The sequence below is a fragment of the Bos mutus genome, chromosome 14, assembly GCF_027580195.1.
Source record: "Bos mutus isolate GX-2022 chromosome 14, NWIPB_WYAK_1.1, whole genome shotgun sequence".
NCBI lineage: Eukaryota > Metazoa > Chordata > Mammalia > Artiodactyla > Bovidae > Bos > Bos mutus.
The window spans coordinates 55,087,528-55,106,508 of NC_091630.1; the positions used below are offsets into that span (position 1 = coordinate 55,087,528).

An 18,981-nucleotide genomic window follows, 5' to 3' on the forward strand; every position below is an offset into this window, starting at 1 on the left:
AGAAAAACAATTTTTTTAATCACTGAGTAAATTTTAAACTGCTTTGAAAAAGCACTATGGATTTTTTACATTTGTTTGACTTTTAAAAAGAGTGCATAAAATATCATGCATCTTGATGACTGAATTTTTGGTGGCCTCTTAAACTTTGAACCAAGTGTGTCACTTGCTGTGCCCTAACTTCATTATAATCAGGCCAGTAATGGGTTCTCTCTCACCTAAAATGCCATCAGGGGACTTCCCTGGTGGTCCAGTGGTTAAGACCCTGCCTTTCTATGCAGGGAGTGTGGTTCAATCTCTGGTGGGGAAACTAAGATCCCATTTGCAATGGGCAACTAAGCCCTGTCACAGCCAAATAAATAAATAAAAATAACATTAAAAAAAATAAGTTAAAATGTCATTGATAAGCCAGGAGCAAAAAATCTAAGCCATGTGTAGCTGCCAAGGTGGGTTCTCTACTGGCTGGATAAGTTACATAGATGTATTATCTTGTTGTCATTAGAGGAGGCTCCTAAACATTCAAAAGTGAACCTTGTATCAGTTTTCCCAGGGTTAGAATTAAGGGTGGTTGTGTCGCTTTGGTAGATGACCAAAATCTGTGACGGGAGTAGAAGCCAAGCGATGACTGGGAACTAGAAGAAATGGTCCCTTAGACGTCTCTTCATAAGGGCCAGTCCCAGAGAGGGAAAATTTACAGCAGCACAAACAGGGTGGGAAAGGCAAGGCTGGAACTCCATGCAAGCGAAAACCAGTATCACTGAGTTGTCTCTCCTCTGGCTCTGAAGTGACTCACTTAGCCCTGTGGATTTTTAACATTAATTTTTATTTTTAAAAAGATGCGTCAGATATCATGTGTCTGGGTGGGACTGAATTTTTGGCACCCTCTTAAACTTTGCACCGAGCACCTCGCTTACTTCACCCTATTCCCAGCCCCAGGGGAAGGACGACCCAGGTAGATCTAACTTTCTTCCGAAGTAAGCCTTCAGTGTTTGAATATAGTCTCTCTTCCAAATTCCCTGGTGGCTCCAACGGTAAAGAATCTGCCTGCAGTACCGGAAACCCAGGTTCAATCCCCTGGGTCAGAAAGTTCCCCTGGGTCAGAAAGTTCCCCTGGGTCAACCTACTCTAGTATTCTTGCCTGGAGAATCCTGTGGACAGAGGAGCCCACTGGGCTACAGTTCATGGGGTCGCAAAGAGGGGGACACAACTGAGCAACTAACACTTCCACTTTCTTTCTCCTCCAAATGAGAATGAGGTGAGTTCACTAGGGGAGGCGCTGAGGGATTCATAGGTCCCTGGAGATGCAGAGTAGGAGGGGCAAGAAGGACATAGGACGGACTCTCACCTGGGCCTTTGTTGTGGCTCCATAGGGCAAGTGTAGAATCAAAAGAAAACTGTAATCCCAAGCGGGGCAGGTGGCAGAGGAAGAGTACAGAAAGGTGGAGTCAGATTTATCAGTGAAGGAATGGATAGTTGAGCAAACCACCCCAGACTGGCAAGTAGTGAATGGGGAGAGGCTGGTGGAGTCAGTGAGTGGTGGTCTATGCCTAACAGTTAGTAGAGCATCCAGCTACATTAGCTTTTGGATGGTCCTGGCGTATCTTGGCTGATTTTCAGTTTCTGGTCAACAAAGCCGTTTAGGTAATTAATTTTGTCATGTGGACTCTCATTTTGCACATTTTCCCTTATACAGTTTGTCTTTTTTTTCTTCTTAAGATTCATTATTTATTTTGGCTGCTCTGGGTCTTTGTTGCTGCACACGGGCTTTCTCTAGTTGCGGCAAGTGGGGGCGTCTCACTGCAGGGGCTTCTCTTGTTGCCGAGCATGGGCTCTAGGCGCGTGGGCTTCCGTAATTGCAGCACGTGGACTCAGTAGTTGTGGCACATGGGCTTAGTTGCTCTAATTGCTCTAGGACATGTGGGATCTTCCTGGACCAGGGAACGAACTGGTGTCCCCTGCATTGCAAGGTGGATTTGTAAGCACTGGACCAGCAGAGGAAACCCCTACAATTTGTCTTTCCAACTGGGGTAAAGAGTGATGACAGTTGACCCCTCTAAATCTTAAACATCCATTGGACAGCCTTTAAAATGAGTTGAAGCTGAGTTTTCATGGTTCGTGTAGGCAGAGCACCCTATTGTCCACCAGAGGGTCCCCTAATACCAGATGATGTCTCCTTGGCTCCAGGACTAGGTCATTACGAAGACCTAGAGAGATGAAGACAAGCAGAGTACCTCAGTGCCTCTTCATGTCTCATCCAGGGTGCTAGACCCTGAAATCTATTAGACTTCTTATTTGCCTGTTCTGTATTCATAATTTTAAAGTTAATTATAATGTCAAAAATACCCCAGTAAAACATTTTTTGAATGAGGATTGGGTAACTAAAACTTTCATAAGAGACAATTTGACATTAAGGGTAAATGTTGATGAATTTAGAAAATAAGAATGTCTTTAACATATTTGTAGTCAGTACTAAATTCAGTACCTACTTATGGGAACCGTGTGTGTGTGTATGTGTGTGTGTGTGTGTGTGTGTGTTCAGTCATGTCTGACTCTTTTTGCGAACCCCTCTGTCCATGGGATTTTCCAGGCAAGAGTACTAGAGTGGGTTGCCATTTCCTTCTCCAGGGGGTCTTCTCAACCCAGGGATTGAACCGGCATCCCTTGTGTCCCCTGCATTGGCAGGCGAATTCTTTACCACTAGCGCCACCTGAAAAACCCACTTATGGGAGTTACTGATGCCCTTAGAGCTGCAGGATAAAATCCTAAGAGGGACTTAGCCATCATTATACAGAGTCAGAGTTAAGCTGGTCTCAGGCTTTGTTGAATAGTCTCTTATGATCTGTAGTGCCAAGAAAAGGGTGGACAGAAGCTATTTTTATTTCTGTTGTTTTCTTTCCACCAAATCAGGTCACATGAGAGGATCCTTGCTTACTCTTCAGAAATTAGTTCAACTATTTCCTGATGATACTGCCTTAAAGAATGACCTTGGAGTTGGATACCTCTTGATAGGTGACAATGACAGTGCCAAGAAGGTCTATGAAGAGGTGAGTAGGCAGCAATTTGCTATCAACAATTAATCAAAGTCTTCTGAACATGGAGTTCTAATGTTATTTCTAAATTGCCTTTAATACTCCTGATCATTCACTCTCTTTATTTTAAATTAAGTCAAATTCAAGTCTTATTATAGTTAACGTATCCTAAATTTTGTTTCATTACCCTTTTTCTGCTTCATCAGAAGATTTTAAATATTAGCTAACATTTGGTAGGTGCAGTCCATGGGGTCACTAGGAGTCGGAGACGACTGAGCAACTTCACTTTCACTTTTATGCACTGGAGAAGGAAATGACAACCCACTCCAGTGTTCTTGCCTGGAGAATCCCAGGGACGGGGGAGCCTGGTGGGCTGCCGTCTATGGGGTTGCACAGAGTCCGACACGACTGAAGTGACTTAGCAGTAGCAGCAACATTTGGTACATCAAAGCCTTCAACCTATAATTGTGATACTTTCTTAACTCATATATTTATTTCAGTCCACAAACAACCTTTCTAAAGTGTTCTTTATGACAGGAAGAGGAACTCAAAAACTCAAGAACTTAAAAACACATTATCTTGTACTTTTTTCAGTTAAAGTCCAAACTGGAGAGAAACTAGAGACTACAAGCTTTTCGGGTATATGGCATAAATTACTCTCCTTTCAGAGGCACTGGCTGTCTGATCCTTGGGGGGGTTTTTTGGCTGTGTAGAGTGGCACGTGGGATTTTAGTTCCTGGATCAGATATTGAACACTTGCTCCCTGCAATGGAAGCACAGATTCTTAACCACTGAACCACCAAGGAGGTCCCAGCAAAGACTGACTTTAAGGTGGTTGCAGAGACCTTGCTACATCCTTGGCTTTGGAGACTTTACCTCACTTTCCTCCTTGTTAGTAACACCAGCAATTACCTGAGGCACCCTTGGTTCAGCATCTTCCTGCCCCTTGCCTCCCTTCACTCCTCATCCTTATCCATTCATTTAGCACTTATTTATTGAAACCCACAGGCACTGGCTCAGGAAATGGTGGTTAAGGAAACAACACAGATTATGCCATCAAGGGGTTACAATATGGTACCAAGTAACTAATCTCTGTTACTTTTAACATCCTCTGCTGCTGCTAAGTCGCTTCAGTCGTGTCTGACTGTGCAACCCCATAATCAACAGCCCACCAGGCTCCTCGGTCCCTGGGATTCTTCAGGCAAGAATACTGGAGTGGGTTGCCATTTCCTTCTTCAATGCATGAAAGTGAAAAGTGAAAGTGAAGTCACTCAGTCATGTCTGACTCTTTGCGACCCCATGGACTGTAGCCTACTAGGCTCCTCCGTCCATGGGATTTTCCAGGCAAGAGTACTGGAGTGGGTTGCCATTTCCTTCTCCCTTTATCATCTCCAGTATCTTTCAAATCCTCTTATTTATCTCAGGCCCCACTGTCTCTAGTGTAAAATAGGATAGATCCACCCCGCCCAACCTTGTTTTCTTATGATCTTCATCAATACAAAATGCCAATCTGACCCTCATCCTTGGCTTTAGCTCTTCAGTGGTTCCCACTGCCCATAGCAGTAGTCTTCAGACATGTTTGAATGTATCCTCTTTCAGTAAAAAATGTTCAAGCAAAAACCTGTGAATTGTTTTATGTATACCTGTACTAACCTATGGTAGACATTCTAGAAGGTCCACATTCTAAAATAGGTTTTAAGATGAAATATTTCAGATATTTTCAAAATTTCATTTAAGTGTCAATAAAATTTTCACTCTCACTGAAAAATTGATATTTTAATAATGTCCACGTGAAACATTATTTATAAGGATATTTTTAGTCCTGTTAGTGTATCCTGCCGAATTTGTGCAGAACTAGAAATGTCAACCAGTTTGTTGTTGTCTATGCTTTATGTGTGTGTGTATGTGTATGTAAAGAGAGAGAGAATCTCGGTAACATTTTTAGTATTAATCTCAATTTGACTTTTTTAGAAATCTTATAAAGCCATTTGTCATTTTCTGAGAGTTTGCTAATTACAACAGGATAATACAACTTGTGCATCTGTTATGCACTGCATGTAAACTGCAGTAAGTGCAGTAGGTGATCATAAAGAATCGAGCTGGGCGGGCAGCCCTGTGGGTTCCTCTGAGTCCTGGTCACCCACCCCACCCCTGTCATAGTAGCAGGTATGTGAGTGGGATGTGGACCTCATGAAGATGAGAGGAGAGTCCTGGAGCAGCTGTACGCAAAAGTGAAAGTGTTAGTCACTTTCACTTACTCACTCTCGTGTCTGACTCTTTTTGTGACCCCCATGGATGGTAGTCCAATAGGTAGGTTCCTCTGTCCATGTAATTCTCCAGGCAAGATTACTAGAGTGGGTTGCTGTGCCCTCCTCCAGGGGATTTTCCCAACCCAGGGATCATACCCAGGTCTCCTGCATTGCAAGCGGATTCTTTACCATCTGACCCACCAAAGAAGCCCATAAAACATATATGTAAAGAAATATATGATAACCATTCAGAGTTGACTTTAAATAGAACTAATTTAAAGCAGTCTTTCCCTGATCATTAAAAAAATATTGAAGTCATAAAATTGATAGAGATTTTACTGGTATTGTTAGAGCAATGCTTTAATGGTCATTGCCTTTTCATTCATTTCTCCATTCTTGGAGAACATTTTGCATTGAACATTTTGAGTTGAGGGGAAATGGGGCCATTTAAGCCTAATGTATTGCAATGAGAAAAAAACACTATTGCATTTTAAGCTATAGCATCATAATCCAGTCCAAGCACAGCAAAGTTAATTAAAACATTTGTAGAATTCACAGTCCATTGAATAGGTTTTTTTTTTTTTTTTTGAGTTTAGGTTCTGAGCGTGACACCCAATGATGGTTTTGCTAAAGTGCATTATGGCTTTATCCTGAAGGCACAGAACAAGATTGCTGAGAGCATCCCCTATCTGAAGGTAACTCCCTCCCTTCCTCTCTTTCCCTCTTCTGATCCCTTTGAGTCATTTGGACACCCTTGATTATGTATTGTAGATTGACTGGCATGCACTACTGACCCTTTTCAACACCAAAATATACACCTTCAGTCGATGACATTCACAGGCAGCGTGGACCTTCAGCTTAATCGAGGGTGTCAGATTTGAAGTGTTATGAGCAGAAATTATTTGGAAAAGATTTTGAAGAACTTCCTAAAACTGCAGTAGTTATTAATTGATAAAATATTTTAAAATATGGACAATGCATTAACACATTATCAACCAGAAACATATGAATACATCTTTTGTTACCCAAACATTATTGACTGGAGATGTTTCAGTTTTCACTTATATAGCAAATTGCCAGCCAAAGGCATTAGTTTCAGCAAAAAATCCCCAGTCAATAATGAATTAACTGTTCCTTTTGCAATTTAATTATACATTGAAACTACTTTGAACAGGTTTCATGGAAACCTATACAAAATGAGGTAACAAATGCAGACTGAGTAAATCCAATCCCCTAAAGCCTGATAGCCTGAAAGATTCAGAATAAAATGTGTTGTCATTTTTTGTTCACATAAAAACAGAATCCTCGTCAGTTCACCAGGATCACATGTGGTCTGGCTCAGGGCTGACCAACAGAACTTTCTGCCATAAAGGTCTTTATTTGTATTTTCTCATGTGGTAGCCACTAACCACTTGTGACTGTTGAACATCTAAAATGTGGCTAATATCACTGAGGAACTGAATTTTTTATTTGTAATTTAAATAGTAACACCAGCTGAAAAAGTGAAAGTGAAGGTGTTAGTCGCTCAGCTGTGTCCACCTCTTTGCCACCCCATGGACTGTAGCCTGCCAGGCTCTTCTGTCCTGGAGACCAGGAAAGAATACTGGAGTGAGTAGCCATTCGCTTCTCCCGGAGATCTTCCTGACACCGGGATTGAACCTGGGTCTCCCACATTGCAGGCAGATTCTTCACCATCTGAACCACCGGGGAAGCCTGTAACACTAGCTAGTGCTACCATATCAGCCAGGTAGCTGATTCAATTCAGTTCAGTTCAGTCACTCAGTCATGTCCGACTCTTTGTGACCCCATGAATCGCAGCACGCCAGGCCTCCCTGTCCATCACCAACTCCCGGAGTTCACTCAGACTCATGTCCATCGAGTCAGTGATGCCATCCAGCCATCTCATCCTCTGTCGTCCCCTTCTCCTCCTGCCTCCAGTCCCTCCCAGCATCAGAGTCTTTTCCAATGAGTCAACTCTTCGCATGAGGTGGCCAAAGTACTGGAGTCTCAGCTTCAGCATCATTCCCTCCAAAGAAATCCCAGGGCTGATCTCCTTCAGAATGGACTGGTTGGATCTCCTTGCAGTCCAAGGGACTCTCAAGAGTCTTCTCCAACACCACAGTTCAAAAGCATCAATTCTTCGGCACTCAGCTTTCTTCACAGTCCAACTCTCACATCCATACATGACCACTGGAAAACCCATAGCCTTGACTAGACAGACCTTTGTTGGCAAAGTAATGTCTCTGCTTTTCAATATGCTATCTAGGTTGGTCATAACTTTCCTTCCAAGGAGTAAGCGTCTTTTAATTTCATGGCTGCAATCACCATCTGCAGTGATTTTGGAGCCCAAAAAAATGAAGTCTGACACTGTTTCCACTGTTTCCCCATCTATTTCCCATGAAGTGATGGGACCAGATGCCATGATCTTCATTTCCTGAATGTTGAGCTTTAACCAACTTTTTCACTCTCCACTTTCACTTTCATCAAGAGGCTTTTTAGTTCCACTTCACTTTCTGCCATAAGGGTGGTGTCATCTGCATATCTGAGGTTATTGATATTTCTCCCGGCAATCTTGATTCCAGCTTGTGTTTCTTCCAGTCCAGTGTTTCTCATGATGTACTCTGCATATAAGTTAAATAAGCAGGGTGACAATATACAGCCTTGACGTATTCCTTTTCCTATTTGGAACCAGTCTGTTGTTCCATGTCCAATTCTAATTGTTACTTCCTGACCTGCATACAGATTTCTCAAGAGGCAGGTCATGTGGTCTGGTATTCCCATCTCTTTCAGAATTTTCCACAGTTGATTGTGATCCACACAGTCAAAGGCTTTGGCATAGTCAATAAAGCAGAAATAGATGTTTTTCTGGAACTCTCTTGCTTTTTCCATGATCCAGTGGATGTTGGCAGGTTATATACCTATAAACTTAAAGTAACACCTTTATGATCCACTTTTGTGATCTATTTCCTTCATGTGACTTTGGTCAGAGATCCCAAATAGTGACCCACTGATTACAAGTAGCTTGCATGTTCTATTTGGCTAATATAATTCTCTTAAAAAAAATTTTAACTGCTTGCCTTAGTTGAAAATCTGAAGGATTTTATATAATCAAGCAAATTTCTGATTTCTCTGGAAAGGTCACATGTGACCCACATCTCAGCACAGGAGCTGAGCAGTGGTACCCCCTTGAAGTGGGCATACACCCCACCCCCCAGCCTGTCTTGACTGTCATGGGACTTCAGCAAGCTGCCCATTCCCTGCCATGATCCTGGGGGCACGTAGTCTTCTCTGATATAAAATATTCCTCTTAAATTTCCTTTGACATCATAACGACCTAACAGTACTCTCCTGGCACAGAGATGAGGAAGTAGAGGGCAGGGTTGGTTAGTTAACGAACAATGATGTTTACCTGAACATCCGTCAGTCAAGAACCCCGGATCACAACTCTTCCCCACCTGAGTGATGCTTCTGTTCTGTGCTGCTATTCTCCACCCTTATGTGCATACAATTTCACCCGAGTAAAAGATAATGGGCTTCTTATGAAGAAGCCTCAAAGATGCAGACTTTTAGACATTGAAATACGTTTTATCTTTGAGCTTCTTTTACTTTTCTAAATTCATTCTCTTGCTTTAATATTCTTTTTTGTTTTTACATAAATTTAAATTTCAGTTCTTTTGTGGACAGTGGGGATAGAAATCAGCTGAGTGTTTTAGGATGAGAATTGTTTAATAAAATTATATTTTCAAAGATTCCAACTGGCTTTAATCCTATCGTGTTCTGTAAATGATTTCATTGAAAAGTGAGGACATGTTTGCCTTGAGTGGAAAAAAATATTATTTGCAGTTGGGTCCCTATCATTTCAAACATCTATGAGCAACTAAACATTTTGGTTCAGGGGAAAAAAAAGTCTCTAGATGGATGTGGTCAGATCTGGAGAACAAAATAAATGTGATAGAAACTCAGTCAGAGAAATTCTTTGGGATATTGAAGTACAATTGTTCCCGCAGAGACACTTCACAAAGCATCCTGGTAACTTAATGCGCTATTCCACTGTTAATTGATGATGAATGCATTGTTACATTGAACTTTATCACCTCCTTTTGCTTCTGCATTGTAAATACTGACCAGTAACCTAACTGCCAAATTGATGCCTTCGAACTGTGTTGCTGGAGAAGACTCCTGAAAGTGTCTTGGACAGCAAGGAGGTCAAACCAAGCAATTTTAAGGGAGGTCAACCTTGAATATTCACTGGAAGGACTGATGCTGAAGCTGAGGCTCTAATACTTTGACCACCTAATGCAAACAGACGACTCATTGGAAAAAGTCCCTGATGCTGGGAAAGAATGAGAGCAGCAGAAGAAGAGGTTGTCAGAGGATGAGATGGCTGGATGGCATCACCAATGCAAAGGACATGAACTTAGGCAAACTCTGGGAGATGATGAGGGACAGGGAGGCCTGAGGTGCTGCAGTCCATGGGGTTGCAAAGAGTCAGACACAACCGGGAGACTGAACAACAACAATATTGAGATGATTTTCTGGATCTTAGAAAAGATTTAGTAGGTCAATGGATTAATAAGTCTAATATCTAATCCTTTCACAAATACTAACACTGTCCTTTCTACAGGAAGGAATAGAATCTGGGGATCCTGGTACTGATGATGGGAGATTTTATTTTCACCTGGGGGACGCCATGCAGAGAGTTGGAAACAAAGAGGTAATAGTGCATTCATGAGCTTTTTGTTCTCTTTAACAGAAGATAAGGAGGGGAGGGCAATGATTTCTGTGAGACAGTTACAACTGAAAAAATGTTTTGAGCATAAACTTTTGAACATGGTTTAAACTTTTTGCAACAGCCTAACATTTCCTACTATGAAGAAATTTTGGGATTTGACTTTTATAATTTCTTTCAATAAGGTATCTGAATAATCTCTAAATTAGTGTGTGTGTGTGTGTGTCTGCATGTATATGTGTGCCTGTTTGTACATCTGTGTGTGTATCTATAGAGATGGATATTGCCTTGAAAAAATATTTTTAAATTTATGAAATGAAGAGATGTCCTTGAAATTGTTTAAGTATCTTTTAAGATATTTTTTTGCCTGTGCTGTGCTTAGCTGCTCAATCGTGTCCTACTCTGTGACCCCATGGACTGCTAGGCTCCTTTGTCCATGGGAATCTCCAGGCAAGAATACTGTAGTGAGTTGCCATTTCCTTCTCCAGGGGATCTTCCTAACCTGGGGATTGAACCCAGGTCTCCCAGATTGCAGGTGAAATTTTTACCATCTGAGCCACCAGGGGAAAATACTGGAATGAGTAGCCTATCCCTTCTCCAGGGTATCTTCCCAACCCAGGAATCAAACCAGGATCTCCTGTATTGCAGGATGATTCTCTACCAGCTGAGCTACCAAGGAAGCCTAGATTCATGTTATTTTGGAATTTTAAAAGTAGTTATTTTTAGAATGAAGTCTTTATCCAACTGATTCTTAAGCAGACTGAACCTGGTGGTTAATTGTGTAATTACTTTCTGAAATATTTAATACCAAGTTTAAGATGAACATCTATAGCTATAATAATGACCAGTACTGACACAGAAAATATAGCACCTAAAATAAATCACATGTTTTCTTTTATCATAATTCCTTTTTTCTGAGTTCAGTGTTGGCTTCTTTAGTATAACATTTGGTCATTAATGATGGCATCATACGATGTAAATCCCCAAACTCTCACCATCTGCTGTGGTTCACACAACATTGCTAGGCTATCCTGCACAATGCCATGGCCCTATGCTGGGCTCTCATTAGAGTCAGGGACCCTGGATTTTTGTAACCATGCATTTCATATATATATCAATAATAAGGTGACATCTGAGGGTAACGTAACTTCTGGTTTCTAAAGCTAATAAGAACTTGGTACTATTTGGACAATTGAGGGTTCGTTGGAGCAAAGGGTTTTGTAATGGGGTAATTGCCAGCTAAAGAGATGACCCAATTTGGGGTAACAGAAATTTGGATGACTAACACTGTTTTCTTTATCTATTTCTGTGTATCTGTACCTTTTCCCTCTGACCTACCAATCAATCAACTGGAATAAAGTGAGAAATGAAAGAAGAAGAGAAAGAAGGGGGAAGAAATTGCTGATTAGTCGTCACTTTTGTGTTCCTTCATTCTCTTAAGATGTAAATTCCTGGTACTTCCTTTGAATGAGAAGGATACAAAAGACTTTGCAACAGTATCTAACACAGGATAAATGTTCATATCTGATTACTATAAATGTAATCATCACTAATTAATTTACCTTTGAACATCTTATGGTCCAAGGCAAAGATAGATAAAACAAGTCTGTGATTTAGTCTCACATCTTAGAGCCTTCACTTCAAGGGCAAACAATTCACTACTACACATTGTTAGGAGCTTGCAATTTGAACGTATGGGATTGTGCTTTCAGCTTAATTATCGTTAAAATGCAAGGAATAGCACAGTTCTTGAATTTAAAAAGCCCACAGAGAAGCAAATAGCGTATGAAAGTAAGGCGAAAGTGTTCCTTGCTCAGTCGTGTCTGACTCTTTTTGACCACATAGACTGTGGCCCACCAGGCTCCTCTGTCCATGGAATTCTCCAGGTAAGAATACTGGACTGGGTTGCCATGCCCTCCTCCAGGGGATCTTCCCAACCCAGGGACTGAACCTGAGTCTCTTCATTGGCAGGCGGATTCTTTACCACTGAGCTACCAGGGAACCCTCATTAATGCATATATAAATATGGAATCTAGAAAAATGGTACTGATGAACCTATTTGCAGGACAGGAATAGAGACACAGAGAACTGACTTGTGAATACAGCGGGGGAAAGGAGAAGGCGGGATGAACTGAAAGAGTACCGTTGATATATATACACCACCATGTATAAAATAGTTGGCTAGTGGGAAGCAGCTGAGGGGGAGCCCAGCTCGGTGCTCTGTGATGACCTAGATGGGTGAATTGGGGTGAGCGCTGGGAGGGAGGCTCAAGAAGGGGATGTCTGTATACGTATAGCTGATTCACATTGTTGTATAGCAGAAACCAACACCACATTGTAAAGCAACTACACTCCAATTAAAAATGAAAAAATTTAAAATCTAGCTAAATTCACTATGTCCCCTCTATAATTGGAGATAATTTTTTTTAATGACTAATATATCATTTCCTAGTTTTGTTTCTCTAAGAGTTAAATGGTGGGGGCTGAGAGAGAGGGCTTCCTTGGTGGTCCAGTGGTTAAGACTCCGCACTTCCACTTCAGGGGGCATTGGTTCAATCCCTGGTTGGGGAACTAAGATCCTCCAAGCTGAGCAGCTAAAAAAAAATTAAATGGCAGAGGGATATAAGGTCAAGGGCCATGTTTGACACACTAGTACCAACTTTGAGTGTCAGAAAAGCTCTTACAGATACTTGAACATGCCCTATAAATACAATGTCTTGCCCAGGCACCCAGCATGCTGAGTGTTTAGTCAGGACTGAAATCTAAGACTTCTAACTCCACTAATTTCTTTCTCACTATTCTAACACTATGTCCTTAAAATGAATTTCTGATGATTAAAAAAATTAATACGAATTTCCAAAAATCATCTGTTGTAATTAATATGGTTGTTCACTTTAACACTGAAAAATTAACTAAATTTAAATTGGACAAAAATAACTAAAATAGTCAATTTAATTTCAAAGGTAAAATGCTATATTTTTAAAATCAGACTACTGTGAGCCATGTTTAAAGAAATTACTTTATGGTTACCACTTACATGTCTTTCAAGGAAAACATATGAGTGATTAGTACATATATTCTTAGTTTGAGATAATATTGAGAAAGATAATTACACAAGAAGATCACTTGTGACAGTTTCTTTTTAGATGACAGAGAGACAGAGAGAGAGTGGAATAAGTTGCCAGATGCCCTAGGCGATTGTTCTTCATGTTTAGTCTTCTTCAATCTCAGTTTGAGCATTTGTAAAATGGAACTATTTGGAGTTACAGAAAAGATCAAATGAAAGTACTTGTGCAAAAGCTAGTCATGAGCTGAAAAGTGTTACTGAAAATAGAGATGGTTCTTGATTTTTCTAACCAATGAAATTTTGGCCTATGAATTTTTACTTTTTTAAGAGTTATTATTTCTTACATCTAAAGTAAGATGGAGTTTGATGAAAATATTCTTGTCTTCTTAATCTGCTTGATATTAACTGCCTGTTTTCATTGATCAAGATGTATATTTGAAATCACTCTTCGAAAGCAATCATTAGATCAGAATTCAGATAATAGAGGGGGGGCGACCATTAAGCACAATCCTAGAACTGTCTTCCAGTCTAAAGAGAGTGGGGTGTGCTGGGCGCAGGGCTGTGTGGGGAGGCCCCAGGACAGCATATGGTTCAGGCATCATTTGAAGGGGATGCATGGAACAGCAGACTGCAGCCAGCCATCCCTGTAAAGACTAGTTCGTCTTCTTGGAGTCAAGTTGTATTGTGTTATAGCCTACAGCCGCAAATGTTATCCCTTATGGCAGGGATAAAAATTACTCGGAACAAAATTCCCCTTCTTAAAAAATCTAATGTGGACTATCACTCTATTTATTGCCAACTCAGAATATTATTTTCTTTCGTCTGCTTCTTTAATGGAGGGTTTATACTCCGTTTCCTTGGGGCAGTCTTCTTCTTCATGTGAACAGAGAACACTTCATGTGAAAGAAGATGCTGTCCTGGGCTTGCCTAGCAGTCCAGCAGTTAGGACACCATGCTTCCACTGCAGGGGACACAAAGCCTCAGTCCCTGGTCTGGGAACTAAGATCCTGCATGCCACCAGGCGTGGTAGGGGGAAAAAATGCTGTCCTTTTTAGCATCCCAAATCAGTAAAAGCAGGTATCTGTAAAAAAAAAAAAAATGGTGAAAATATACTCCTTTCCTTTCAAAGGAAACATAGAAATAGAATTTAAGAAATGAAAACTAAAATATAAACACAGTCCCCTTTTGTATCTTCAATGATTTATCCACTGAACAAAGTCCTAGACTCTGCTGGACACTCTGAGGAGATCAGACTGAGTGCAGTATGAGTCCTGTGTTCAGAGAGCTTATGGCCTAGGAGTGAAAATAAAATACACACATTTATTTAAAATAATAGGTCCTAATCAAAAACCCAATCAAATAACACTATTTTTGCCAGTGTTTAGCAGATTGGGGCACTTGACTAGCAAGCTCTTTATGTATTATCACAAAGTCATACCGTGTTTTTAGTGACTTTAGGTTATTTATAGTAAGACTGCCCCACTCCAGTGCTCTTGCCTGAAGAATCCCATGGACGGAGGAGCCTGGTAGACCGCAGTCCATGGGGTCGCTAAGAGTAGGACACAACTGAGTGACTTCACTTTCACTTTTCACTTTCATGCGTTGGAGAAGGAAATGGCAACCCTCTCCAGTGTTCTTGCCTGGAGAATCCCAGGGAAGGTGCAGCCTGGTGGGCTGCTGTCTATGGGGTCGCACAGAGTCGGACACGACTGAAGCGACTTAGCAGCAGCAGCAGCCTCATTTAGAGTTCAATCTTTCCGGTTTTCCAGGCATATCGGTGGTACGAGCTGGGGCACCAGAGGGGCCACTTTGCCTCCGTGTGGCAGCGCTCACTGTACAACGTGCAGGGACTGAAAGCCCAGCCGTGGTGGACCCCCACGGAGACCGGCTACACCGAGTTAGTGAAGGTGAGTGCTAACTTTGCCAAGTCCTTGTCTGTTTCCTCCTCAAAATTCAGAGATGGAATCTCAAGCAAAGGAATGTCCGTCCAGGTGGAGATAGATTTTCTTTCCAGGGGCATATGCAGAAAACAGCGCAAAGCAAATCTTTTCATCCCAGCAGACAAGAGTTCAGGTTAGATGGTGAAGAGAGACATTTGTGGAAGAACAGTTTTCAGAATTTTCAATTTAGGACCCTTTACGCTCTTAAAACTTACGGAGCACCCCAAAGAGTTTTGTGTTGGGTGGCTCACAGAACTCAGGACATTTACTTGTGCTTGAAAGTTTATGATAAAGGATATTATCAAGGAAACAGATGAACAGCAGATGAAGAGATACACAAGGTGAGGTGTGGAAGGGGAAGGATCCAAGTGCAGGAACTTCTGTCCTCGTGGAACTGGGGTACGCCCCCTCCTGGCCTGTGGACAGGCACACCCACCCACAAGTACATCAGATCTTGTGGTTCACCAGTGTTTATGGAGCTTAATCAGCAGCACCCATGTCCCTCCCAGTGATGGGTAGAGCTGAAAGTTCCAACCTAGTCACGTCATCTTTCTGGTGACCAGCCCCTTCCTGTGGCCATCTGGTGCCCCACACTAAGTCACCTCATTAGCATAAATTCAAGTGTGCTCTTTTGAGACTCTTTATGAATGACAGAGTGAGAGAGTGTTAGTCTCTCAGTCATGTCCAACTCTTTGCAATTCCATGGACTGAAGCCCACCAGCCTCCTCTGTCCATGGAATGCTCCAGGCAAAAATACTGGAGTGGGTTGTCATTTCCTTCTCTAGGGGATCTTCCCGACCCAGGGATCAAACTCAGGTCTCCTCATTGCAGGCAGATTCTTTACCATCTGAGCCACCAGGAAATGACAAAGGTCATTCCACTTATTCAAGAAATTTCATGGATTTTGGAAGGTTTTGCCAAGAACTGGAAACAAAGACTAGATAAAGTTCTTATAATATTATCTGAAGCCACCCCCTGAATTTTGACCACAGACCGATCCCTTCTAACAAAAGGGTCTTAACATTTAACAGACACAGCAATTCACTAGACCTCATTGTCACTAATAATAAAGAGTCCAGTCCATTATCACATCATATGAAAGTGCCTCCCAGGGTGAGACCAACCACGAAGGTTGGCCGACCCCATGAGATCTAGCAGGTTCCAAATGTAGGAGTGATCTGAGCAACAAATGGCTTCACCCTTTCAGACATCTGATGTAACTAAGCTGAGATAATATCTTGCCCCCATGCTCTTGCTGATGGGAATGCAAAGGGGTGCAGCCATTTTGACACTGGTTGGCAGTTCCTCAAAGCATTAAACACAGTTACAGCCTAGCAATTCTACTCCTAGGTGTATACACAAGAGAAATGCAAACATATGTTCATATGGAAACATGCACCTAAGTGTTCAGAGGAGCATTATTTAGAGTATAAAAAGTAGAAATAACCCAAAGGTGCATCTAAAGGATGAATGAAAGAATAAACAAAGTATGATATATTACACCATGGCAATAAGAAAGGAAGAAGTACCAAGATTCGTGATACAACATAAATGAACTGTGTATGACATGATGCTACCTATTTGAACTGTGTGTGTGTGTGTGTGTGACTCAGTCATGTCTGACTGTTTGCAACCACACAGATTATAGCCCACCAGGCTCCTCTGTCCATGGGATTTTTCAGGCAAGAATACTGGAGTGGGTTGCCATTTCCTTCTCCAGGGGATCTTCCCAACCCAGTCATTGAACCCATGTTTCCTGTGTCTCCTGCATTGCAGGCATATTTTTACCTGCTGAGCCATCAGGGAAACCCCCATGTGAACTGTCCAGACAGACAAATCAATAAAGGAAGTAGATTGGTGATAGCCAGGAAGAGGGCCTGAGGGTGAGTGATTGCTCATGCGTAAGGATTTATGGAAATGGTCTAAAATTAGACTGTGTTTATGGCTCATGACTCTGAGAATATACTGAAACCCACTGGGTTGTAAAAAGTTAATTGAGCGAATTTTCTGATATGTGAGTTATGTCTCAATAAATATGTTAAGAAATGAGAAGCTGTGATATATACATTGTAGTTCAAATATGTTAAAAAAGTAAAGAGGTTTCCGGGGGTTGATGAATACCTAACTTAATTAACCTACATTAAGGTCAAACAGTGAGGTTAGAGCATCCGCTCCGTAGGCATACTGCCTGGTTTTGTTTGTTTTGTTTTCTATTGAAGTATATTTACAATATTATGTTAGCTTCACGTATACAATATAGTGATTCAATATGTTTACTGTACTCCATTAAGATATTACCAGATAACGGCTATAATTCCTTATGCTATACAGTATATCCTTGTTGCCTATTTTATACATAGTGGTTTGTATCTCTTGGTGCCATATTCCCATCTTGCCCCTCGTGCTCCCCTCTCCCCATTAGTTTGTTTTCTGCATCTGTGAGTCTGTTTCTGTTTTGTTATATTCATTTCTTTATGTTCCACACATACGTGATAACACAGTATTTCTCTTTCTCTGTCTGATTTATTTCACTATGTATGATAGTTTCTAGGTCCATACGTGTCGCTGCAAATGTCAGAATTTTTATTCTTTTCTGTGGCTGAGTAGTATTCCATTTTTACATACAATAGAATATTATATATATCTAGTCCTCTGTGGATGGCAATACAGTGAAGCGGTTTAGAGCATCTCCTCCATAGCCACACTCCCTGCTTTTGAATTTTTGATCTCATTCCTTACTAGCTCTGTGACAGTGAACAACACTTCTTCATGCTTCACTTTCATTGTGCAAAGTGCCTGTGGAAATAGTGCTTGTTCCATGGCTGTTTATTTAACAAGTAGGAAGTGCTCTATAAACATCAGTTATTGTGATGATTTATAATTTTAATTTATGTATTAACTTGTTTTCGTAGGGAAATATTTTCTAGTTTCTAAGAAATATCAGAGAGCCAATTTTGAAATTTTATATACTATTGAAATAACAACATAACAGCTAACCTATGTGAAATCTTATCTGTAATCCATGTGCTGAGCACTTTTGTATATAATATTTCTAACCTTTACTCTTTAAGATGGGTATTATTGTACCCATTTATATTTGAGTAACTAAGGACTAGAGAAGTTAAGAAATTTGCCCAAGGTCTTATATTTAATAAGTCAGGGCTAGGGGACTTCGTTGGAGGTCCAGTGGCTAAGACTCTATGCTCCCAGTGCAGGGGGCATAAGTTTGATCCCTGGTCAGGGAAGTAGATCCCACATGCTACAACTAAGAGCTTGCATGGCACACGGCGCAGCCAAAAAAATAAGTCAGAGCTGGGACTGGGACTGAGGTCTCCTTTTCCTCGGGTCCCTGCCACTATACCCTCTAAGTCACTGAGGTCTGCTCTTGTGTCTCATGTTCTTCTTTTAGCCAATTAAGTCTTTATTTCAAAATTCCCTTTCTCTGGGTTTGATTTCAGCCCTGCCTGTTTCAAGCTCTGCTTCACTAAGAGGAAAAGAAAAGCCAGTCCTGGGCATTAATCACAGGGTCCGCAGCGGCATAGAATCTCAGTCAGCCTGTGCTTTGTGATTGTAAAGTTAGCTTGACTTTGCAAACTACATTTATTTGCAGAAATGTTAATATTGTACATGTTGCGACTTTAAAAAAAAGAAATAGTTTCAAGTGACCATTTGCCAGTGATGACTATGACAAGGCAGAACCTTCTATGTGAGGGAACCCAGGGGCCAAGACCACTTAGTTGACAAACACTTGCTCATCAAGATTTTCTTCCATTTTCAAATCACAGACGTGACTATTATGGATCATGAATCATCACCCAGGCATTCATACTGTAAGCTGGAAACCTTTTAGATGGGATAGCTGCCGTGTTTGGCCAAGATCCTTTTGGAATAATTACCAAAATTCTCACTCTTAGGTAACAGTTAACTGCCACGCAGTGCACATTTTCATTTAAATTATTCTCATTGTATG

At 41.2% G+C, this 18,981-nt stretch overlaps 1 protein-coding gene across 6 annotated transcripts in view; it reads left to right on the top strand.

Moving 5' to 3' along the window:
* Nucleotides 1–18,981, top strand: part of ASPH (aspartate beta-hydroxylase) — a 187,319-nt gene that overhangs the window by 139,749 nt on the left and 28,589 nt on the right. For all 6 annotated transcript variants that reach the window (XM_070382346.1, XM_070382345.1, XM_070382351.1 and 3 more), the window contains 4 exons: nucleotides 2,905–3,041; nucleotides 5,872–5,970; nucleotides 9,900–9,989; nucleotides 14,841–14,978. In XM_070382346.1, coding sequence (XP_070238447.1) covers nucleotides 2,905–3,041; nucleotides 5,872–5,970; nucleotides 9,900–9,989; nucleotides 14,841–14,978 — 464 coding nt within the window. The remainder of the gene's footprint in view (nucleotides 1–2,904; nucleotides 3,042–5,871; nucleotides 5,971–9,899; nucleotides 9,990–14,840; nucleotides 14,979–18,981) is intronic.